The 24,637-nt window shown below is 48.1% G+C and overlaps 1 protein-coding gene across 1 annotated transcript in view; it reads left to right on the forward strand.

The window, feature by feature from the left end:
• ACP7 (acid phosphatase 7, tartrate resistant (putative)) overlaps nucleotides 1-18,212 on the forward strand; it is a 30,582-nt gene extending 12,370 nt beyond the window's left edge. Inside the window, exons 7-13 of the mRNA XM_081869260.1 lie at nucleotides 287-401; nucleotides 522-635; nucleotides 8,991-9,048; nucleotides 9,497-9,564; nucleotides 10,884-10,955; nucleotides 15,277-15,414; nucleotides 17,467-18,212. Coding sequence (XP_081725386.1) covers nucleotides 287-401; nucleotides 522-635; nucleotides 8,991-9,048; nucleotides 9,497-9,564; nucleotides 10,884-10,955; nucleotides 15,277-15,414; nucleotides 17,467-17,532 — 631 coding nt within the window. The 3' untranslated portion in view covers nucleotides 17,533-18,212. The remainder of the gene's footprint in view (nucleotides 1-286; nucleotides 402-521; nucleotides 636-8,990; nucleotides 9,049-9,496; nucleotides 9,565-10,883; nucleotides 10,956-15,276; nucleotides 15,415-17,466) is intronic.
• Nucleotides 18,213-24,637: the final 6,425 nt, after the last annotated feature.

A 24,637-nucleotide genomic window follows, 5' to 3' on the forward strand; every position in this document is an offset into this window, starting at 1 on the left:
TCTCGCAGTGAGGGAACCGCCGGAAGGCCCTCAGAGCTGGACCTCAGTGTCGGGCAGAATGATGGGGGTGGAGACGCTCCTTCAGGGATACTGGGCCTTTGAGGCCATTGAGGGCTTTAAAGGTCAGCACCAACACTTTGAATTGTTCCTGGAAACATCCTGGGAGCCAATGTAGGTCTTTCAGGACCGGTGTTATGGGGTCTCGGCGGCTGCTCCCAGTCATTCCTTACATAGTGAGGCTTGTTGGTTTTCTGGGGTCCCCTGACTTCTCATCTTTCCCCCTCAGCTGGGACATTGGACCTGCCCACATCATTTCCTTCTCCACCGAGGTCTACTTCTTCTTGAAATATGGACAGCAGCTTGTGGCAGAGCAATTTCAGTGGCTGGAGAAGGACCTGCAGGTGAGGAGCAGACCCCTGTTTTTTGGGGGGTGAGGTGGGAAGGGGGAAAGTGGCAGCTTGCCTCTGGGAGGGTTGGCATCACCTACCCACTGCTGACGGCTACCTTTCCCTCTCTGGCAGGAGGCAAACCAGCCTGAACGGCGCAAGGAACGCCCCTGGATCATTACCATGGGGCACAGGCCCATGTACTGCTCCAACAACGACCAGGATGACTGTACGCTGTACGAGAGCATTGTAAGTGAGAGGAAGGAATTGTAGGTGTAGAATGGACACCAAGGGTCATCTACTCCAACCCCAGGCAATGCAGGAATCCCTGGCAGATGGCTTCGCAACTTTTGCCAACACTCTCCAACCAAGGACAGTCCTTTCCACCTTCTGAGGGAGTCCTTTCCACTGTCAAACAGCTCTTACTGCCAGGAAGTTCTTCCTAATATTTAATGCGAATCTTCTTGCTTGTCATTTGAATCCGTTGGTTCGAGTCCTACCCTCTGGAGCAGCAGAAAACAAGCTGACTCCCTCTTCCTTGTGACAGCCCTTCAGATCTTCTTCTTTGGCGATCCCTCGTAGCCGAGTAAGATTGTCTTCCATAAACACGGCCTTAACAGTGAGTCCATAAGTGGCTGTGGAGGCCAGTTCTAGACCCACACGTCCTTCCACAGTGGGGACATTGGTTTCCGGGCGGGAGTTGATCACGGTGTGGATTTGCCAAGCGTGCCTTCCTCCTAGCACGTTTCTCCCTTGCGTCTTGAGTTTGAGTTTCTTGAAAGCCCATGACATCTTTGGTAAAGGTGGTGTAGTGGTTAAGAGCGGTGGACTGGTAATCTGGGGAACCGGGTTCGCGTCTCCGCTCCTCCACCTGCAGCTGCTGGGTGACCCTGGGCCAGTCACACTTCTCTGAAGTCTCTCAGCTCCACTCACCTCACAGAGTGTTTGTTGTGGGGGAGGAAGGGAAAGGAGAATGTGAGCCGCTTTGAGACTCCTTAGGGTAGTGATAAAGCGGGATATCAAATCCAAACTCTTCTAAAGGCTGTTCTCCAGCTGGAACGCTCGCAGGCCAGTGTTTCACGGTTGTCGGTGTTTATGCTACATTTTTTTAGATTTGCCTTGGGAGAGTCTTTAAACCTCTTTCGTTAATCACCACCATTACACTTCTTGTTTTTAAGTTCGGAATAGAGTAGTTGCTTTGGAAGACGGTCATCAGGCATCCAAACAACATGACCAGTCCAACGAAGTTGATGTTGAAGAATCATTGCTTCGACACTGGAGATCTTTGCTTCTTCCAGTACACTGGTATTAGTTCGCCTGTCTTCCCAAGTGATGTGTAAAAGTTTCCGGAGACACGGTTGATGGAATCTTTCGAGGAGTTGGTCTCCTCTTTCCCAGGCTAAACATACCCAGCTCCTTCAACCGTTCCTGGTTTGGTTTCCAGACCCTTGGTCATCTTGGTCGCCCTCCTCTGCAAACCTTCCAGCTTGTCAATATCCTCCTTAAACAGGGGTGTTTATGCCATGTCCCACAGAGCACACAGTGTAGAAAAAGGGCTTTTCATGCTTGGCACAACTAATTCCATTTGACCCAGATACTAGGAAAAGCAGGAGGTTGTGGAAGGAAAGATTCCCTTCAGCTCCTAAGATTTTACTAGGCATTAGTTCCCACACTGTCAAACATATCTAGAAATTTGTTATTTGGCTTATTAAAATGAGAGCTGAGGTTTTTTTCGAAGCTGGGTTCTCCGCTCAGTACCACATCCTGTCTTCTGCAGAACTGAGGTGGGGACGCATTCTTATAATAAAAATAATAAATTTTATTTATACCCCGCCCTCCGTGGCCAGAGCCAGGCTCAGGGCAGCTAACACCAATAAAATCACAGTAAAAACATAATGGGGGGGACCACTTTAAAATATGGGTTAAAATGCAATTTAAAATGCAGCCTCATTTTAAAATAACCAAAGGCCAGGTGGAACAGCTCTGTCTTGCAGGCCCTGCGGAAAGATGTCAAGTCCCACAGGGCCCTAGTCTTCTGTGACAGAGCATTCCACCAAGTCGGGGCCAGTACTGAAAAGCCCCTGGCCCTAGTTGAGACCAATCTAACCACCTTGCGACCTGGGACCTCCAAAATGTTGTCATTTGTAGACCTTAAGGTCCTCCGTGGGGCATACCAGGAGAGGCGGTCCCGTAGGTACGAGGGTCCTAGGCTGCATAGAGCTTTAAAGGTCAAAACCAGCACCTTAAACCTCACCCTGTACTCCACCGGGAGCCAGTGCAGTTGGTAAAACACTGGATGAATGTGATCCCGAGGCAAGGACCCCGTAAGGATCCTCGCCACGGCATTCTGCACCCGCTGGAGTTTCTGGGTCAGCTTCAAGGGCAGCCCCAAGTAGAGCGAGTTACAATAATCAAACAATTATTATACAATAATCCCTAAGAACCTAGGAAGAGCCTACTGGATCAGGCCAGGAACCCATCTAGTTTTCACAGGGGAATGCCTGTGGGAAACCAGCGAGTAGAAGGTGAGCACAAGAGCTACCCCCCCCCCAGGGTTTCCAGAAACAGGCGTTCAGAAGCGTTGCTGCCTCAGATTGTAGAGGACAGAGCATAGCCATTGTGGTAGGAGCCATTGAATGCTTTCTCCTCTATGAATTAGTCTTATCCCTCTTTTAAAGCTGCCGAGGTTGGTGGCCATTGCTGCCTCCTGTGGCAGGGAGTTCCACAGGGTTATAGGAAAAAAACTGCTCCCTTTCCCTTATGGGGTACTCCAGGGCCTGTATAGAGTCCTTAAGTGGGTTACCTTTTGGTAGGAGAAAATAACAGAGGCCAACCAGAGTATGTTGAGCAGCAAAGTTACTAGTAAACCTGATCTTTATTCAAGGAACTGTTGCAACAGGGTCCCCACTCACCCCCCCCCCAAATAAAACATACATACATCACAGAAGAAGGCAGTCTACCTGATAATGGTCACTGATTGCATTACCTGGGCGGTCTGGCTATTCTTTAAGTTCCTGAATCCAGGTCACAGGTTTACCCTATTCATCCACAAATACACCCTTAAGACAGGATTTGCAAGCAAAAAGACAATGGGAAGACTTTCCCCATTTGCCTCCGGTCCTGCAGACTCAGAGGAATATCTGATGTCATTGGGAGAGTCAAAATGGCTTCAGGATTGCTCTCCCATGCTATTTGAGACATGTGGTTCATATATTTAGATAGGTGTGCATTCATGAATATTTATTCTATATTTGAGACCTTAAAATTCTTATAACAGCAGTTTTAACTACGCGCTGCGTGAAGAAGGGCTTTCTTTCACCTCCCCTGAATCTCCCAACATCCAGCTTCATTAGTGTTATGAGAGAGGGGGGCAAACTTTTCTCTATCCGCTTTCTCCAGGACAGGCATAATTTTTAAAATTTCTGTTGCTTCGCCTCTGACTTGCCTTTTCTCCAAACTAAAAAGTCCCAAGCATTGCAACCTTCTTTCACAGGGGAGTCTCAAGTAAGTAGAGGGCTGGCATGGATTACTGTATTTTTCGCTCTATAGGACGTACTTTTTCCCCTCCAAAAATTAACTGGAAATGTGTGTGCGTCCTATGGAGCGAATGCAGGCTCCTTGGCTCCAGCGATAGAAACGGCAAGCCTCCGGAGGCTTCACGTTGCTTTTGCTAAAGCCACCTGAAGCCCCTGGAGCGCAGCGGGAACTCCTGCTGCACTCCGGAGGCTTCAGGCAGCTATCCGCAAGCCTTTGGAGCACAGCAGGAATTCTCGCTGCGCTCTTTTTTTTTTTTTTTTTTTAATTTATTTATTAAGGATTTTCTTGTTTTACAGAAGGGTAGTGCCTCGTATTTTTTTTCCTTCTTCTTCTTCCATGTAACGTTTTTACAAATCCGTTTCATTTGTTGAGGCATTAGGGGGAGAAGAAAACAGAAATAAAAAAGAAAGGGGGGGTGGGGAGAGGGGGGGATGGATGGGGGTGGGGTCGGGTGGCGGTGTTTCTATTATGTTTAATGTATGTAGAGTTTGGTGTCAGCGTTGCTTGTGTTGTTCACTTGTGTTCCTTTGGTGGTGAGAGAGGTTGGGGTTGGCTTAGGGTGTGATTGTTTGCTTGTGATTGGCTGTGGTGATCTTTGTTTTCGTGTGTGAGTGAGGTGGGTGGGTGTTTTGGATCAGGTTAGCCATATTGATTTGTATGCTGTTGGTGGATTATTGTCATTGTCCTGTTGGGCTGTGTATGTGATAAAGGGGAGCCATACCGGGGTGAAGGCGTCTTCTTCTGTTTGTCCCCGTGTCAGTTTCAGTTTATTAGTTAATTTTTCTAGTAGGGCTGTTTCCCATACTATTTGGTACCATTGGTCCATGCTTACTCCTGACAGGTCTCTCCAGTGTCTGGTTATGATGCTTCTGGCTGCTGAGAGCAGGTGGGTTATGAGTTCTTTGTGGTGTAAATGGGCATTGTTGTCTTGGAAGATGTTTAGTAGGGCCAATTCTGGGGTGATGTCTATTACTTGCTTAGTTATTTTACATATTTCTCGTATGGCTGTTGTCCAGAATAGTTGAATTTTGGGACACTCCCACCACATGTGGAGGTATGTGCCTGAGGAGGTGCACCCTCTCCAGCATTTTGGTGAGCTTCCTGGGTGTATTAGCGCTAGTTTCCTTGGTGTTAGGTACCACCTGTAGGTGAGTTTCAGTGTGAGTTCTTTTCTTTTTGTTGATATGGATTTAAAGGGGGGTTTAGACCACATTCTGGTCCATTGAGTGGGGTTAATCTCATAGCCTATGTCATTCTCCCATTGTTTTTTGATTGTGTCTAGGGGATTTGCGGGATTTTGGAGTAGTATTTTGTATATTGCGGATACCGTCCCTTTACCGTTTCCCTTTGTTGTTAGGAGGAGGTTTTCGAAGGCTGTCAGGGGCCTAGTTGCTGCTGATTTTACTGTTGGGTTGTTTAAGAAGGCATGTAGTTGGTGTTGTGTTAACCAGGTCATTTGGGTGTCTTCTAGTTTGTCTTGTATTTCTTGTGTTGACAAGGGTTTGTTATTTTTATAAAAGTCTATTAGGCGATATAAGCCTTTGGTTCGCCAGGTTTTTATCTGGAGGTTTTGTGCTGCATGGTGGAATAATGGGTGGTACGCCAGGGGGATTAGTGGGGATGGGGTTGGGGAGAGTTTGCCTATTTGTGTTTTCCATGCTTTGAGCATGGTCTGTGTGTACCTGTTAAGTGTTGTGGGAATTTTCTTTAGTTTGTTTGGGAGGAGTGGGTATGTTGTGGTGCAGGTGTTTTCAATTGTGTCCCTCTCTAGGTGTACCCATTGTTTTGTCTCATCTTCTAGTATATATGGGATTATATGGCGTATTTGGTTGGCATTGTAATATGCTTCTATATTGGGGATTCCCCATCCTCCTTCTGAGGTGGGGAGGTGCAGGTATTTGGGGCTTATTCTTGGTTTTTTATGTGAGAAGATGAAGGAGTGTAGTTTTCTCTGCCAACTGCGAAGTTGTGTTGAGGGGATCCAGATTGGGAGGGTTTGGAATAGGTAAGTTAGTTTTGGGAGTGTGATCATTTTGATCATGGCTATTTTGTCTGAGAGAGTGAAATTCGTGTTATTCCATCTCTTTAGGTCTTTGTTAATTTGTCGCCACAGGGGCTTGTAGTTGTGGAGGTACAGTTTATTGAGGTTTCTGGTTATTTGTACCCCTAGGTATCTGAACTTGGTGTGGCAAAGTTTTATTTTGGTGACCTTCGTGAGTTCTTTTTGGGTGTGAGGAGGGGTGTTGAAGCACATAGCTTCTGACTTTGTAAAATTTACCTGTAGGCCCGACACCATTGCAAATGTGTTGAGTTCTCTGATTAGGGAGGTTGCTGTGCTTATGGGGTCTGGTGTTGTGACCATTAGGTCATCTGCAAAGAGCCCTAATTTATAGGTTCTGCCTTTTATTTCCACTCCCTTGATGTCTGTGGCTGCTCGGATGCGGATTGCTAAGGGTTCCAGAGCCAGGATAAATAAGAAGGGAGACAGTGGGCATCCTTGTTTTGTGCCTCTTTGGATAGCTATAGTATTAGAATCCATATTGTTAGTTCTGCATTTTGCTGAGGCTTGGGAGTATATTTGTTTGAGGATTTGTAGGAAGTTGGGGCCAAATTTCATGTTAGTTAGTACTGCTAATATGTATTTCCACTCCAAGCAATCAAAGGCTTTGAGGATGTCTAGGGACATGATTGTCAATGGGAGTTTCGTTGCCTTGCTGTGTTCGATCAGGTTCAGTAGTTTCTTGATGGGGTCTGTTATATTGCGGCCAGGGACAAAACCAGTCTGGTCTGGGGCTATTAACTTGTGTAGGAAGATTTTTAGGCGGTTGGCCAAGATTGATGTGAATATCTTGTAGTCTTGGTTTATTAATGAGATTGGGCGGTATGATTCTACTTTGAGGCTGTCTTTTAGTGGTTTTGGGATGGAGACTATTTTGGAGTGGGTCCAGGTTTTGGGGATGGGGGCCCCTTTTATGATGTCGTTGAATAGGCGGGTCATGTAGGGCATCAAGGGTTCTTTGAATTTCCTATAGAATTCTGCTGTGAAGCCATCTGGGCCTGGGGCTTTGTGTGGTTTCAGGTTTTTGAGGACCGCATCTATTTCCTCTGGGGTGATAGGGCTGTCCATGAATTCCTGTTCCTCATCAGTTAGGGTAGGCATGGTCAGTCCTGCTAGAAATGTTCTGATTTCCTTCTCTGGTGGGTTATGGGAGGTGTATAGGTTGGCGTAGAATTCTGCAAATTCTGAGGTTATTTCTTCGGGGGAGAATGTTATGTTGCCGTCTTTTTTGGTGATGCAGTGTATTCTTGTTTTGAGTGCTTTTTTCCTACATCTATTTGCTAGTAATCTGGAGTTTTTCCCTCCATATTCGTAGAAACGTTGTTTAGAGTATAGAATGTTGATCATTGTTTTGTTAATTTCTAGGGAGTCTAGTTCTCTCCTTTTTTTTCCTATAAGTTTGAGGAGTTTTTTAGATCCTGTTTGTTTGTAGCGTGATGAGAGGGCTGTGATGTCTTGTTCTATTTTGCTAATTTTTGAGGAGGTTTGTTTTTTAAGGAATGTTTTCTCTTTTATGCAAGCTCCTCTGGTGACCGCTTTCATTGCGTCCCATAGGAGGGGGGTTGTTATATTGTTTACATCATTTTCCTTGAAGTAGTTTTGGAGGGTTTTTGTGAGACTCTCTCTAATTTGTTTGTTTGTAGTTAGGATGGGACTGAAGGACCATGATGGGGTGGTTTGTGTTCCTTCTCCTATTTTAACGATGACTTCTACTGGGGCGTGATCTGTGATTTTAATGTTACCTATGTTTGTTGATTCCACTGAGGGGATCAGACCCTGTGTGAGTAAAATGCTGTCCAGTCTGGACACTGTATCATGGCGTCCTGATTGGAATGTATGGCTGATGTCTCCCGGGTTTTGCTCACCCCAAATGTCGTAGAGACCCCTGTTTTTTAGCATTTTTAGTAACTTGTAAGAGTTCCTAGTTGTTGGGGGTTTCCTTCGGAGGAAGGTTGCCCATGGGGTTGTGGGGTGGATATCTTTCAGGGATAAACCTTTCAAATTTAGATTGAGGTCCCCTCCTAGGATTGCTTCCCCTTCAGAGAAGGAGAGGAATTTGTTTAGTGTCTTCTGGAAGAATTCTAATTGTTTGGTGTTTGGGGCATATATGGAGCCGATTGTCAGTTTGATTTTGCCATCTAGTGTCCCTTTAGCGAAAATGAATCTGCCTTTTTTGTCCTTGAGGACTGTTGTGGCAGTGAAGTTCAGGTCTCTACTGAGTATTATGGCTACACCACGAGCTTTCCCTGAGCCTTGTGCGACCCACTGTTGACTGAAGCGGGGGTCGCTCAGGAGTTTGCTGCCTTTGGGTGGGTTGTGTATTTCTTGTAGGAAGGTGATGTGTGGTTTCATGGTGTTTATGTATGAGGTGATGCGTTTTCTTTTGATGGGGTTTCCCAGCCCCCTCACATTTAATGTAATTGCTTTTAGGTTAGCCATCTTGCTTATCTTTTATGTGGGGCGATTCCCTGCCAACCCGTTCGGGTTGTCTTGTGTCTCTCTCTTCGTGTTGTTTAAACTCGCTGCGCTCTTAAGGCTTGTGGTTTTCCGCCTGAAGCCCCCAGAGCACAGCGCAAACTCCCCTGCACTCCAGGAGGCTTCAGGCAGCTATCCGCAAGCCTTTGGAGCACAGCAGGAATTCTCGCTGCGCTGTGAAGGCTTGCGGATAGCCGTCTGAAGCCTGGAGATCGAGAGGGGTCGGTGCACACCGATCCCTCTTGCTCTCCAGGCTTTGCTTCGCTGGAGAGGCGCTGCACAGTTTTCCCTCTCTGCGCAGCGCCCCTTCAGCGAAGCGGGAGGAGAAATGGAAGGGGCTCCGTTTCTCCTGCTCCTCCTCCTACTCCGTTTCTTCTGCTGCTTCGCTGAAGGGGCGCTGAGAAGAGAGGGGGAGAATTCCCCCCCCCCATTCTCCCCCTCCTATGGCCCGGTGCATCCTATAGAGCGAAAAATATGGTAATCTGTTCTCTCTCCCTCTCCCTCTCTCCTTTCCCCCCACCTCAACTTCCCAGATCCGCCGAGGCCTTGACCCACAGCAGTTTGGCTTGGAGGACCTGTTCTACAAATACGGTAGGTATTCTCCTCCTCCTTCCCTGCCCACACCTCCATTCTGGCTATCAGATCTGTTGAGATTATTATACATGAAACCAAAGCTAGCATAAATCAGCCCCGAAGAACTCCAACAGTGACACAGACCTCGGGCTTCTCACGGGAGACCTAATGGTCAGCCGTCCCTTTACCTTTACCTTACTTTCAAACATTTTTTCCAATTCATTATATATCATTTCCCAATATTCTTTTCCCGGTTTACAAGTCCACCACATATGATAAAACATACCCTCTACCTCATTATTAATCTGTATGATGTTGCATGTTGAAGAATTTAATAGTAAATACATAAATACAATGGAGCCGGCGACTTTGGGGAAGCAGAGGTTGGGGCATGGGCTTCTCTGTCAGTCTGGCACCAGCTGCTGTTCTCTGCCTTGGCAAAAGCTTCTTCTTCTCCTCCCTCCAGGGGTTGACCTGGAGCTGTGGGCCCACGAACACTCCTACGAGAGGCTGTGGCCGGTCTACGACTACAAGGTGATTCCAGGCTTGGCAAAGGGGCAGCGTCCTGTTCAGAAGCAGAGAAGGGCACCTGAAACCTGGGATAAGGGGGAGAGTCCTTACCCCACAGCAGAATCTTCGCGGTGGGAGATTCGGAGACCTTGCTGGGTTGGAATCTGTAGAATCTGGTTCTCTGCCATGCCGGCTTCAGTGGCTGGGAGCAGCGAGAATCATCCCAGAGCAGGCATCCCCAAACTTGGCCCTCCAGATGTTTTGGGACTACAACTCCCATCATCCCTAGCTAACGTGGATGATGGGAATTGTAGTCCCAAAGCGTCTGGAGGGCTGAGTTTGGGGATGCCTGTCTCAGAGTTTTGCCAGCAAATCCTGGGCCACGTGATCTCCTTTTGCAAAAGGGTCCCCTGCTCCGTGGAACTGCCCATCCTCAGGCAACTGGCCTTGAAGGGGCTGGTGCCATTCCACAGACTCGCCAGCAGGAATTTCACCACTGCTAAAAAAGTCCTGCTCTTCTTACTTGAACAAGCCCAATCTCTTCTGATCTGGGAAGCTAAGCAGGGTCAGACCTGGTTAGTACTTGGATGGGAGACAGTGTAGGAATATGGGCTGCTAGGACCTGGGAGACCAGAGTTACCTTGGCCCAGTCATGGCCTCTCAGCCTAACCTACCTCACAGGGTCGTTGTGGGGATTGAATGAGGAAGGGGGAAGGACCAGGCTCACCACTTTGAGCTCCTTGGAGAAAAAGGTGGGATATATAGGAAATACAGCAAATTTAAAGTACTGGAATGCTCTCCCTAGGGAAGTTTGCTTGGTGCCTTAATTACACACCTTTAGGCGTCAGGCAAAAGCATTGCTTTTTAACCAGGCCTTTGCTTGATCTGATCCTATACCTTGGATAGGCAAACTAAGGCCCAGGGACCGGATCTGGCCCAGTCGGCTTCTCAATCCGGCCCGTGGATGGTCCAGGAATTAGCATGTTTTTACAAGGAGTAGAATGTGTCCTTTTATTTAAAATGCATCTCTGGGTTATTTGTGGGGCATAGGAATTCATTCATTTCCCCCCATATAGTCCGGCCCCCCACAAGGTCTGAGGGACAGTGGACCGGCCCCCTGCTGAAAAAGTTTGCTGACCCCTGTCCTATACCCTTTTAAAATGTGGCTCTTTTCTGGAAGTGTGTTATTGTTTTTATTCTGATTATATATGTTGTGATCTTTTCTGTAAACTGCCGTGAGACCTCCGGGTATAGGGTGGTATATAAACAACAACAACAACAACAACAACAACAACAACAATAATACAGTAAATGAATAATCCTCCTCGTCTCTCTTTCTCCAGGTTTGCAATGGCAGCACCGAGGCCCCTTACACCAACCCTTGTGCCCCTGTTCATATTATCACTGGATCAGCTGTAAGTGTGAGGTGTTGGGTGGGCGGGCAGACTTAATTTTAAATGGTGGCTTATGAGCTAATTACACCGTCCTTCTGAATATATACAGAGTTCCTCACATATCAGACTGTTTTGCCCATCTAAGCCTAGTGTCAGGGTGCTGTCAGCGGCTCTCGGCTGGCTGCCCAGGAAAGTATAAGACAAGGAAGAATTTCTTACAGACCTATTTTATTTCAGTCTTTACAGAGAGGCTGTAGGACCCAGCCTCTTGGATAATGGCGTTGTCCAGTGGCGTAGCGTGGGGGGTGCAGGGGGGGGCCCAGCCGCACCGGGCGCAACATCTGGGGTGGGGGCGCGCTCGCCGCCTCCGGAGTCGCCGAAGAGCTTCGGGCGCAGGCTGTAGCAGAGCCCCATGTCTCGCGGAACCAACGAGCTGTGCGCGCGTCCGGGCTGAAGGCATCCGGCAGACAGCGGCTCTCAGTGCTCGCCGCGGTCCCCGCGCGTCAGAGCCGCGGAGGGCGCGCCAGGCAGCCCCTCCTCACAGCCCCCCCGCCGCTGCTGCAGCTGCTGGGCCATGTTGCATTTTCCTCGCCTCTCTGCCCTCCTCCTCCTACAGGCAAGCGGCGTCGTTTGGGCGGCAGCGCCAGCGGCAACTCGCCTCAGATCACCTGACACGGACCCGCCGCCGCCGCCATGGCTACCTTACCGTAAATACCCCAGTCCAGGCAGCAGCAAGAAGAAGCTGGCAGCGGCGGCACGTTAGGGGTTAGGGGCACAAATTACTTGCCTTGCCCCAGGTTAAAGGTAAAGGTAAAGGTACCCCTGCCCGTACGGGCCAGTCTTGACAGACTCTGGGGTTGTGCGCCCATCTCACTTAAGAGGCCAGGGGCCAGCGCTGTCCGGAGACACTTCCGGGTCACGTGGCCAGCGTGACATCGCTGCTCTGGCGAGCCAGAGCCGCACACGGAAACGCCATTTACCTTCCCGCTGGTAAGCGGTCCCTATTTATCTACTTGCACCCGGAGGTGCTTTCGAACTGCTAGGTTGGCAGGCGCTGGGACCGAACGACGGGAGCGCACCCCGCCGCAGGGATTCGAACCGCCGACCTTTCGATCGGCAAGTCCTAGGCGCTGAGGCTTTAACCCACAGCGCCACCTGCGTCCCTGCCCCAGGTTAGGGGGCACAAATTACTTGCCTTGCCCCGGGTGCTGACAACCCACGCTACGCTACGCATTGTCCCAAGTGACTCTACACCTCCACCCCATCTCTTCCCCATTTGTCATTCTCTTCGTCTCCTCTATAGGTGCTGCTATGTGCTCCCTGTCTTTGAGCTCTTTGTTCTCCTACTTTCAAGGCTCACCAGGTTCTGGGAGATGGAGGGCCTGGCATGCTTTCCGGTGATAAAGTGTCAGCCAGGTGTTGCTCTGGCTCTTCCACAATTCCCCAGCTTCCCCCCCTAATCTGCCTCTGAGCTTCGACCTCCCGCAAACCCCTCTTGTAAATCGATACTGTCTTCCTCTTCCTCCTCCCTGGAAGAGTCAGAATGGAGAAGCGGTACTCCAGCACTCCTCCTCTGCCTAATCCCTGACACCTAGGGCAAAACGTAATATGAGTCTGCTAATATGATCAGGCCATTGGTCCATCTTCTGCATCATCCCGGGACCAACAAGATGCTTCAATGGGAAATCAGTGAGCACAAAAGCATTCTCCCCTCCTGTGGTTCTCAGCCACTGGTATTCCGAAGCACTGCTGCCTCAGGTTGTGGAGACAGAGTATAGACATTGTAACTAGTAGCCCTCTGAATTTTTCCCATCCTCTTTTAAAGCCATCCCAGTTGGTGGCCATCACTGCCTCCTGTGGCAAGGAGTTCCGTAGTTTAGCAATGCATTGCATGAAGAAGTAATTCCTTTTATCCTTAATTCCTTAAGGCCCATAAATAGCAACACCCTAGAGGTCCCGGGCCCTAAGGAAGTCAGATTAGCCTCAACCAGAGCCAGGGCCTTTTCAGTGATGGCTCCGGCTGGTGGAACGCTCTGCCTCATGAGACCAGGGCCCTGCAGGTTGTTCCGCCTGGCCTTTGGCTTGGAATCAACTTGATCCCCTCCCCCTCTATCCTTTTTCCTTTCTCTTTCTGTGATGGAACTCCTATCTGGGGACTTCCCTGGCTATTTTCCGGCCCACGTAGGACCAGTCTGGATAGTTGGCCTTGGTGAAGACTTGACATTTTCATCCCCCAAAAAGTTTTTGAGTTTCTGCTGAAATGAGGCTGCATTTTAATGTCGTATTTTAATCTTGTTTTTAAGTTGTATTTTAATCAATTGTTTTTATACCTGGTGTTAGCTGCCCTGAGCCCAGTCTTAGCTGGGGAGGGCGGGGTATAAATTATTATTTATTATTATTATCTGTTTGTCCTGAAACATTTGGCTTCATGGGATGTCCATGAGTTCTAGTGTTATGAGGAAGAGTGTTGTTTCCTCCCGCCGGTCACTGGTCTCCAGGATTTGGGGCAGAGAACAGCTTTTGTCATCACCTTCCATCCATAGCTGTCAACCATCCCTTATTTGGCGGGAAACTCCCTTATCCCAGTGCCGTGTCCCGCTGATGTCCCTTATTGATGATGTCCCTTAAATTTCCCGGGTTTCAAAGGAAGCAGCTCCTCTCCCTCCCTCCCTCCCTCCCTGCCAGCCAGGGAGGAGGGAGGCTCCAGCTGTGTTGCTTGGCTGCGTTGCTCACCCAATAAGGAGTCTAAGAACGACTGGGGGCTGGAGCTTGCATGCCTTGTGCCGATCAAATCGGCCGCGTTGCCTGGGGACTCGCCTTTGCTCAGCGCTTCCCAGCGGAGAGGTGATGGTGGTTTTCCTTGCTGCTGTATCCCTTTGCTGGGTTTCTGCGCTGTGGGAACCACCGCTTGAGGCTTCGTTGGGCTGCTGGCTGGGCTTTCTGCCTTTGGCTTGGAGGGGCTCAGAAGTTGAACATACCTGTATTCGGAAAATCCCTTATTTTGGCTGCTGATCCCTTATTTTCGAGGCTGCTGGTCTCTTATTTTCAAATCTGTAAGTTGACAGCTATGCTTCCACCTGGTAGCCTTCCAACCGGATATGCCACCCAATTGAGCCTGGGACCTTCTGAATGCATTTCATGTGCTCCACCTTTGAACCACGGTCCCATTCCTAAGTACTGAATGGTTCCCTAGTTGTGATCACTATCACAACGCAAGTCGGGCTGCAGGTCACAGAGTGCCACCTTGCTGTCTCCCCCCATCTGAGCAGTTTCCAGAAACAAAGTGAGGGGAGGGAGAAGGGAAGCCTAGGCAACTGGAAGGTGTTAGGGCAGGATTTCCTAAAATCGGCATCCCTTGTGGGGAGAATCAGGGGAAACTGGAAGGGTAAATGATTGCCAGTCTTTGAAAAGTTTGTATCACTGGCTCAAGGTCATCAGATTTCTTCAGTTAATTAAACTAAATGGTTGTAATTGGATTTTTTAAATATATAATAATATTTATTATTTTCCATACATAAACATAACAGAAGAAAAAGCCAACAATAATAAAGGAAAAAGAATGAAACGGAAGAAGAAAAAAGAACACAAAACATAAAATACATCAAATCACCACATAAGCTTAATTAATTAATCAAAATCCATCTTCATAAACATATTACTTGACTTCCTCAAATCTCTTCCATCTGAGTTTCTTAGTAATTATATATAGCAGTCTCCAATATCATTATTTCATAAATCCATATCACAGCCATAATTATATTTCCCAACTTTTCTTATCGTATGTTTTCTTATTTATTTATATAATCCCAATTTAATCCTAGGCCTAATTGATTCTTTCAGGTGATTACATATCTTTAATGTTACAATATTTATTCAAATAGTCTTTAAATTTCTTCCAATCTTCTTGTTGTTCCTCTTCTTTCTGGTCGCGGATTCTCCCGGTGAGATCAGCCAGCTCCATAAACTCCATCATCCATCTGCCATTCGGTTTTAATTGGATTTTGAATAAATGCGCAAATAATAATTCCTGATTTGGATTGCATTGTGTTATTTATTATCTTCCTTAGTGGGGCATACAAACCGCTATTCTGAATAATGCATTTATAGGGTAGGAGGCACTGGGGATGAGTTTATGGAATCAGGGAGGCCCGAGAATGTTTGAGAACCCCTGGGTTCTCTGTTGTGCAGCTCGGCCAGCCCTCCCCAACCGGGTCCCCTTCAAATGTTTTGGACTGCAACTCCCATCTGGAGGGCACTAGGTTGGCAAAGCCTGAAAAAGCTGTGCACTGTGGAAAACTCTCAGCTGCCCGGCCTTTGAGCCTCTTCCTTCCTCACCCACCAGGGCTGCAGAGAGCGACTTGACGCCTTTGTCCCCGATCCACGAGAATGGAGCGCCGTGCGGATTGAGGATTATGGCTACACCCACATGCAGATCATGAACAGAACTCACGTTTGGCTGGAACAAGTGTCGGACGACCAGGTAGGCAGCATTTAAGTCCTGCGAAAGAGCAATGCAGAATAATAATAATAATAATAATAATAATTAATAATAATAATTTGTACCCTGCCCATCTGGATGGGTTTCCTCAACCACTCTGGGTGGCTTCCAACAAAGATTAAAAGTACATTAAAATGTCACACATTAAAAACTTCCCTAAACAGGGCTGCTTTCAGATGTCTTCTATACATCAGGTAGTTGTTCATCTCTTTGACATCTGGTGGGAGGGCGTTCCACAGGGCGGGCGCCACCACCGAAAAGGCCCTCTGCCTGGTTCCCTGTAACTTGGCTTCTCACAGTGAGGGAACCACCAGAAGGCCCTCAGCGCTGGACCTCAGTGTCTGGGCTGAATGATGGGCGTGGAGACACTCCTTCAGATATACTGGGCCTTTGAGGCCGTTTGGGGCTTTCAAGGTCAGCACCAACACTTTGAATTGTGGTCGGAAACGTACTGGGAGCCAATGTAGGTCTTTCAAGACTGGTGTTATGGGGTCTCGGCGGCCGCTCCCAGTCACCAGTCTAGCTGCCGCCTTCTGGATTAATTGCAGTTTCCGGGTCACCTTCAAAGGGAGCCCCACATAGAGCGCATTGCAGTAGTCCAAGCGTGAGATAACCAGAGCATGCACCACTCTGGCGAGACAGTCTGCAGGCAGGGAGGGCCTTATCCTGCGTACCAGATGGAGCTGATAAACAGCTGCCCTGGACACAGAATGGACCTGCGCCTCCATGGACAGCTGTGAGCCCAAAATGACTCCCAGGCTGCGCACCTGGTCCTTCAGGGGCACAGTTGCCCCATTCAGGACCAGGGAGTCCCCCACACCCACCCGCCCCGTCCCCCCAAAACAGTACTTTTGTCTTGTCAGGATTCAATCTCAATCTGTTGGCACATCTGGTTCAAATATAGGGCTTTGTAGAAACATTATTATTATTATTATTACTACTGCTGCTGCTGCTGCTACATTTATGTGCCACCTTTTCTTCCGATGAGCTGAAGGCAATGCACATGGTCCTCCTCCTCTCCATTTCATCCTCACAACCCTGTGAGGTAGGTTAGGTTAAGAGACAGTGACTGGCTCAAGGTCACCTCATGAGCTTTGTGGCTGAGTGGGGATTTGAACCCTGGTCTCCCAGGTCATAAAGGTAAAGGGACCGTTGACCATTAGGTCCAGTCGTGACAAACTCTGGGGTTGCGGCGCTCATCTCGCTTTGTTGACCGAGGGAGCCGGCGTGCAGCTTCCAGGTCATGTGGCCAGCATGACCAAGCCGCTTCTGGCGAACCAGAGCAGCGCACGGAAACACCGTTTACCTTCCCACCAGAGCGGTACCTATTTATCTACTTGCACTTTGACGTGCTTTTGAACTGCTAGGTTGGCAGGAGCAGGGACCGAGCAATGGGAGCTCACCCTGTCATGGGGATTCGAACCGCCGACCTTCTGATCAGCAAGTCCTAGGCTCTGTGGTTTAACCCACAGCGGCGCCCATGTCGTCCCAGGTCAAAGTCTATCCATCACTATAACCATTACGCCACCCTGGCTCTCAACACGATGCTGAAAACAATGCAGGGGCCAGACACATCTGGGGGTCCCAATTAGTAAACGTTAAATATATCTTGAACATTTTTTGTGTCTGGAGCAGGGGAATGGGATCAGGGGCCCCAAGGCTTCTTCTCATCGGGGATCCAGTGGGTATGAATGGTTCCTGTGCTCCGGCACGAGGCCATGGCAGGCCTGCTGCAACCCTGGCTGACATCGGAGTGCAGCTGAGCTGCACCATTGGAAACCACTGCATTCGCTTGGAGGGTGGATGGCGGCTAATGGATTGAGGTTGAATCCTGACAAGACAGAAGTACTGTTTTTGGGTGACAGGGGGCGGGTGGGTGTGAAGGACTCCCTGGTCCTGAATGGGGTAATTGTGCCCCTAAAGGACCAGGTGCGCAGGCGAAAAATACGGTAACTGCAGCCAGGTTGTACATCTTTTCCTGGAGGGACCCTAACCCAAAGACACACTCTCTCACTCTCTCTCTTTGCTTTTCAGAATGGGAAGGTCGTGGACGGGATTTGGCTGATCAAAGAACTGCACGGCCCAGAAGCCTGGCACTAGCAGGTCCTTGGTGGCCTCCCTGTTCCCTTCCTGGTCTAGACGGTGTCTGTGGCCTTTACCTTGTGACAACCAGCTTTCAACGCAGGAAGAAGAGGATGCCACCAGATCCATTTCCCCTACGAGTCCCAGAATCAGTAAGAACATCAGATGATCACGGCGAGGGGATAAGGCCAACGGCCCATCTATTCCAGCACCCTTTTCTTGCCCCCAGAGGGAATCCCGCAAGATTCCCTCCAAGCACAAGAGCACTTTCTCCCTTTCTGTGGCTTCCAGCAACTGGTATTCAGAAAAGTTGCTGCCTCCAGCTGGGAAGGCAGAGGACAGACATCATCGTCATCTATAGCCGTCATTTTCGTTGGCTCACCCCATTAGGTTCTCCTGTTATGAAAAGTAGCATTTTCTCTTTTGGATTTGAGCTCAGGAAGGTCACCAAGGCAGCCGTGGGTAGCAGGGCAGGCCATTATAAGGGGCGAAGCTTTAGTTTTGCAAATCTCTCCAGTGAGGGGTCTTAAAATTATGCTGTGGGGTGTGAGTGATTCAAATCTGCTATAATTTTTGTGACTGGGCAACATTCAGCCTGGTTAGTCTGCGTTGGATGAAGAAGCACATAAACTGCTTTAGGAAAAGCAAAGAATTTAAATTGTACCTTCTGAAAATAACCATAATAATAATAATAATAATAATAATAATAGAAAATTAATATATAGCGTAACTGCAAGTACTTGGAAATCATTTTTGATGGTTGCTATGCAATTCTGCACACAATCTGCTTACCAAGCAACTCTAAAAAAGGTAAAGGGGCCCCTGACCATTAGGTCCAGTCTTGACCGACTCTGGGGTTGTGCACTCATCTCGCTCTATAGGCTGAGGGAGCCAGCGTTTGTCCACAGACAGCTTCCGGGTCATTTGGCCAGCATGACTAAACCGCTTCTGGCGAACCAGAGCAGCGCATGGAAACGCCGTTAACCTTCCCTCCGGAGCGGTCCCTATTTATCTACTTGCACTTTGACGTGCTTTTGAACTGCTAGGTTGGCAGGAGTCCAAGCAACACTAAATAGTATTAATTAAACCAAAATACATTTGGAGTTCCCAAGCCTGTTCAGGGAGATGGGGGCATTTCGCAGGCCCCCAGCTGGCTCCAGCCACTGGCCGGCAGCCGGGCAAACTCCAGTTCTCAGAACAGTATCAATCAGCGACTCAAGCCTTGGAAACCTTTAGAGATTGAGTACACTCTAATCAGCAGAGTCAATAACTCTTCACAATGGAAGTGGCTGACAGAGGCATTATGTAAGCATATTTACAGGCATTTATTCAGCATCAGGACAAAAGAAAAACATGTCTGTTCCCAGCAAGCTGCGCTGGAATGTAAACAGACATGTGACATACAACAAATCCACACATCTGTTTAGGTGGAACGAAACATCATAATCCTAACAAAGCCACGTTACAACTTTTTAGCACTCCTCATTTTGGGAAGTTGAAAAATGCAATCCGCCCTACTGTGGGTAGAATCCTGCTTTGGTGTCTTTCCTGCCCTCTCTGCATTCTCCTCTTCAGCAACCACAACCTGGGATTTTTTCTCCCTTCATCAGTGCAGTCTTTTCCTTCGCTTGCTCCTCAGACCTGAGGCAGGTGTTTGATTCGCATCTCTACTCAGAACATGACCAAGCGGAAAGTGAAAGGAAATTAATATTATTAAATGGCCGGTTGGAAATGACATGCAGCCGCAAGCTTTTTGAAAGAGTTAAGAGCCATGGGAGTTGCTGTCATCTATGCAATAATCTGGTGTGAATTGTGTTTTCCTGTAGTGCAGGACAGAGACAATATTGTTTTCCCCCCACGAGAAAGAAATTACTTGAATAAAAGTTTGAAAAAAGGGAAGCCCAGAATACTACAGTTCTTTTTTAAATTCAGCAACTAGAAACAGTTGCTTGTATAGATGACCCTTGGGGTCCCTTCCAATTCTACAGTTCTTTGATTCTATAACTACCTGCTCAAGCCGAGATATACTGAAACCTAAGAAGACAGTATCTGAAGAAGTATCTGAAGAAGTGTGCATGCACACGAAAGCTCATACCAAGAACTAACTTAGTTGGTCTTTAAGGTGCTACCGGAAGGAATTTTTTTATTTTGTTTTGACTATGGCAGACCAACACGGCTACCTATCTGTAACTAAGAAGACAGGTTGGTCACATCTAAAAAGATGACACAAAGGATGTTCACAGAAGGCACAAACTAGCCTGTATTAGTGCATTTTACCATGGTTTTGACATCATCATCATCATAATTTATTATTTGTACCCCGCCCATCTGTCTGGGTTTCCCCAACCACTTTGGGTGGCTTCCAACAGAAGATTAAAAATACGTTAACATCAGTCATTAAAACCTTCCCTGAACAGGGCTGCCTTCAGATGTCTTCTAAACATCAGGTAGTTGTTTATCTCTTTGACATCTGATGGGAGGGCATTCCACAGGGTGGGTGCTACTACTGAGAAGGCCCTCTGCCTGGTTCCCTTTAACTTGGCTTCTCACAGGGAGGGAGCCACCAGAAGGCCCTCAGCGCTGGACCTCAGTGTCTGGGCTGAATGATGGGCGTGGAGACACTCCTTCAGATATACTGGGCCTTTGAGGCCGTTTAGGGCTTTCAGGGTCAGCACCAACACTTTGAATTGTGCTTGGAAACTTCCAGGGAGCCAATGACGGGTGTTATGTGGTCTCGGCGGCTGCTCCCAGTCACCAGTCTAGCTGCTGCATTCTGGATTAATTGTAGTTCCCAGGTCACCTTCAAAGGTAGCCCCACGTAGAGCGCATTGCAGTAGTCCAAGCGGGAGATAACCAGAACATGCACCACTCTGGCGAGACATTCCACAGGCAGGGAGGGTCTCATCCTGCGTACCAGATGGAGCTGGTAGACAGCTGCCCTTGACACAGAATGGACCTGTGCCTCCATGGACAGCTGTGAGTCCAAAATGACTCCCAGGCTGCGCACCTGGTTCTTCAGGGGCACAGTTGCCCCATTCAGGACCAGGGAGTCCTCCACACCTGCCCGCCTCCTGTCCCCCAAAAACAGTGCTTCAGTCTTGTCTGGATTCAACCTCAATCCGTTAGCCACCATATATCCTCCAACCGCCTCCGGACACTCACACAGGACCTTTTCAAAATTGTAGCGGTGAAAATCTGGATTTAGAAAGCATGGGTCTCAGAGGATTCCCCCTTGCTGCTCCTTCTTCAGCCTGCAGGTTAGCTCTAAATCGGAACAAACCCAGCTGCTCTTTGCTCCGATCATGGGCTGATTTTTCGCTGGGGGGGGGGGACAACACGCGTGAAGCAGTAGGACAAGTGGAAGTGTGGATCAGCCCTAAGACACACACACAATACAGTCTTGAAGGCATTCTAGATTTGCAGTGTTTGTAAAAAGCAAAGATTTTTTTTGGGGGGGGTCTTCCTGCCTTTAAATGGCCTCCCCCTGGATTTACTGCAGCCAGTGGGGCATGAGAAGGGGAGACGAAGAGGACAGGGTGGGGAGCAATGGCCTGGTCCCTTGGGGGGCTGGAGTATTTTTAGCCGGGTAGGTGACAGCATCTGTTTGACGCTTCCTCCAAGTGGCATCAGCAGCCTTGAATCTGTAGTTTTTCTTAATATTTAGATATTCCCCTGCTGGGATTCAGGCCGAGGAATAGGGAGAGACGTGGCTCAGATTTTAAATGCAGCTGCCTGCACCGCCAGGCCCCTGGCTTTCATTGCTGCTGCTACTATTGGCAATTGCGCTCCCTTCACCTGAGGGCAGGTTGCAACATTAAAATACCAAGATTAAAAACAGTTTAGGACACCTTGCAGAAGTAAGGCAGGTGCTCAAAGCGTATGCCTCAAGTGTCAAAAACTAGGGCAAAGAGGTTTGTCTTCAGCATTTGGTGGAAGCTGTATAATGAAGGGCCCAATGGGCACTTTGTGGGGAGGGAGGGCCACAGCTTAGGGGCCACGACGGAGAAAGACACCTCCTCATGGGCCACACAATAAGTTTCTGGGGGTGGAGGAACTACTAAGAGGGCCCCCTCGGCCCATCTCAGCACCCGAGAGGGTATTGGGGTATTGATGAAGCAGAACAATGCCCTGAGGTCCACCGGTAAGTGGTAGACCATCTAAGTACTATGCATGCAGAAGTTTCCAGGATCAAGACTAGGAACGATCATTTAATTCATTTATGAACTGCTTACTATGGGGCATTCCGAAGCGATTTACCAACTTTGTTGTTGTTGTTTAGTCGTGTCCACCTCTTTGTGACCCCATGGACCAGAGCACGCCAGGCACTCCTGTCTTCCACTGCCTCCCGCAGTTTGGTCAAACTCATGCTGGTGGCTTCGAGAACACTGTCCCACCATCTCGTCCTCTGTCGTCCCCTTCTCCTTGGGCCCTCCATCTTTCCCAACATCAGGGTCTTTTCCAGGGAGTCTTCTCTTCTCATGAGGTGGCCAAAGTCTTGGAGCCTCAGCTTCAGGATCTGTCCTTCCAGTGAGCACTCAGGGCTGATTTCCCTAAGAATGGAGAGGTTTGATCTTCTTGCAGTCCATGGGACTCTCAAGAGTCTCCTCCAGCACCAGAATTCAAAAGCATCCATTCTTCGGCCATCAGCCTTCTTTATGGTCCAGCTCTCGCTTCCATACATCACTACTGGGAAAACCAGAGCTTGAACTATACAGACCTTTGTCGGCAAGGTGATGTCTCTGCTTTTTAAGATGCTGTCTTATAAAGCAGTTACATATAATATTATTATTATTATTATTATTAATAATAATAATAATAATAAATTTTATACCCCACCCTTTCCGGTTCAAAAACCGGGCTCAGGGTGGCTAGCAATAAATTTAAAACACTTAATTGTAAAAACAGCATAAAATACAGTATAAAAAACATGAATAACAATAAAATTAAATATTCAGAAATCAATTTAGGGGAAATAAGCATTAGATAATCCCCAGGGCTAGCTGGCTGAATTGGTCCTACTTGGGCCAGAGAGGCGGCCAGGGGAGAATTAGCTGTGGGGTCTCAGAGCGGGTGATCTTCATAAAAGGTGAGGGGGAGGGAAGAGAAGGGAAATAAAAGATCAGGCTGAATTCAAATTAAAGGCCAGGCGGAATAGCTCTGTCTTACAGGCCCTGTGGAAGGAGGTTAAATCCTGAAGGGCCCTGGTCTCATGGGACAAAGCATTCCACCAGGTCGGCGCCAACACTGAAAAGGCCCTGGCCCTGGTGGAGGATAGTCTTGACTTCCTTGGGGCCCAGGACCTGTGGTTATTCATGGACCTTAAGGTCCTCTGCAGGGCATACAAGGAGAGGCGGTCCCGTAAATACGAGGGCCCTAAGTCACAAAGGGCTTTAAAGGTCAAGACCAGCACCTTGAACCTGACCCTATACTCCACTGGGAGCCAGTGCAACTGGTAAAGCACTGGGTGAATATGCTTCATATAAAACAATGGTGCGTATAAAAACAATTAAAAAGCCAATTATAAATATAAAACCAGCTTAGAACTACAGCACAAAAATAACGACCAATTCAGTTTCAAAACAAGATGCCAGCTGAGGTGATGATTTTAGAAGGCTGGAAGAGGAATGTCTTTCGCAGGTTCCAAAAACACAACAGAGAAGGTGTGTGTCTGACATGCGGTGGGAGGGAGTTCCAAAGGTGCCACCACACTAAAGGCCATGAACCCGAAATTATGCAGAAGGCAGCTGAGCAGATACGATCTGCAGAACACCCTCTCCAGCGTGATGCAGGGTAAGGCAATGTTTTAGGTATCCTGATCTCAATCTGCCTAGGGAATGCCCCCAACCCTGAAATTCAGCATAGCTGTCAACTGTCCCTTATTTGGCAGGAAACTCCCATATCCCCACGCCGTTTCCTGCTGCTGTCCCTTATTGATGATGTCCCTTAAATTTCCTGGAAATGACTGACAGAATCCGAGACCAAGGTGAAGAGTCGGTGAAAGAAGATTGGAAAAAATTTAAAGTTTATTTACAGAAACATTGTAAAATTAAGGAATGTTAGAAGGTTGCTGGAATGAAGTAATGTGGTCTTAGCAGAAATGATATAAGGATTAGGTTAAAATTGACTTTTTAATTTGTGAAAGACGTGAATAACAGTATATCAAGATAAATTATTAGGATAAAAACAAAGTTGGAAGGATTTGCTGAAACATCTAATTGAATTAGAATACAAAAAAGGGAGGTGTGAGGAGGTCAAGGAAATAAGCAGATGAAAAATAAGTTACGGGAAGGTTTGGTTTGTTTTTGTTTGTATTTTTCTGTGCTGTTTTTCTTTCTTTTTCTTTTCGATTTTTTTGTCTGTTTGTATTTAGTGTGAATTTAGTGTTTTCTTTTTGTAACCTTTAAAATTGGAATAAATATTATTTAAAAATAAATAAATAAAAGAACTGGCAGATGTGGAAAAATAATAATAATAAATTTCCTGGGTTTCATGCTCGCCCGGCTCGAGAGGGAAGCAGCGGCTCGGGGTCCTCTGATGCGAGAGAGAGAGAGAGAGAGAGAGAGCGCGCACGAGCTGCCGCGTCTCCATCTCTCCCTTTTCCCCCTCAGTGGCGCGTAGTGAGGAGACAGGTGGCAGCAGGCGGGCAGGTAGCCCCTCTCTTATGAGACTTCCGCCTCGCTGCCAGGGGAAGCTGGAGGCAGTGGCTGAGGAGGTGGCCTGAGGGAGGAGGAAGAGAAGGGGATGGGGAGGGAAGCAGAAGGGCGGCGCTTCAGGGCTGCCACGGTGCCACAACCGCCTCATGCCAGGCTCGCGGGCAGCGTGGGCGAGAGTCTCTCTTCCTCCCTCCCTCCCTCTCTCTCGGGCAGGGAAGGGCCGATGGAACTCCTTGCGCCAGGACGACGGCAGCCCCAATGTGCTGCTTAGCATCCCCTCCAACCAGTGCAGCATCTTAATGTAGTGATTTCCCCCTCTGCATACCTTTCCTAACTCTATTTTTATAAATTCTTTGTCCATCCACAGTTCAAATTTTTACTACAAGTTTTCTGTCAATCCTACCAATGTATGTAACTCTTGACAATAGCTTTTCAACTAAATTATAAACTTTCTCCATTCTTTATGAAAG

The sequence above is a fragment of the Podarcis erhardii genome (genome assembly GCF_964252035.2).
Source record: "Podarcis erhardii genome assembly, chromosome: 7".
NCBI lineage: Eukaryota > Metazoa > Chordata > Lepidosauria > Squamata > Lacertidae > Podarcis > Podarcis erhardii.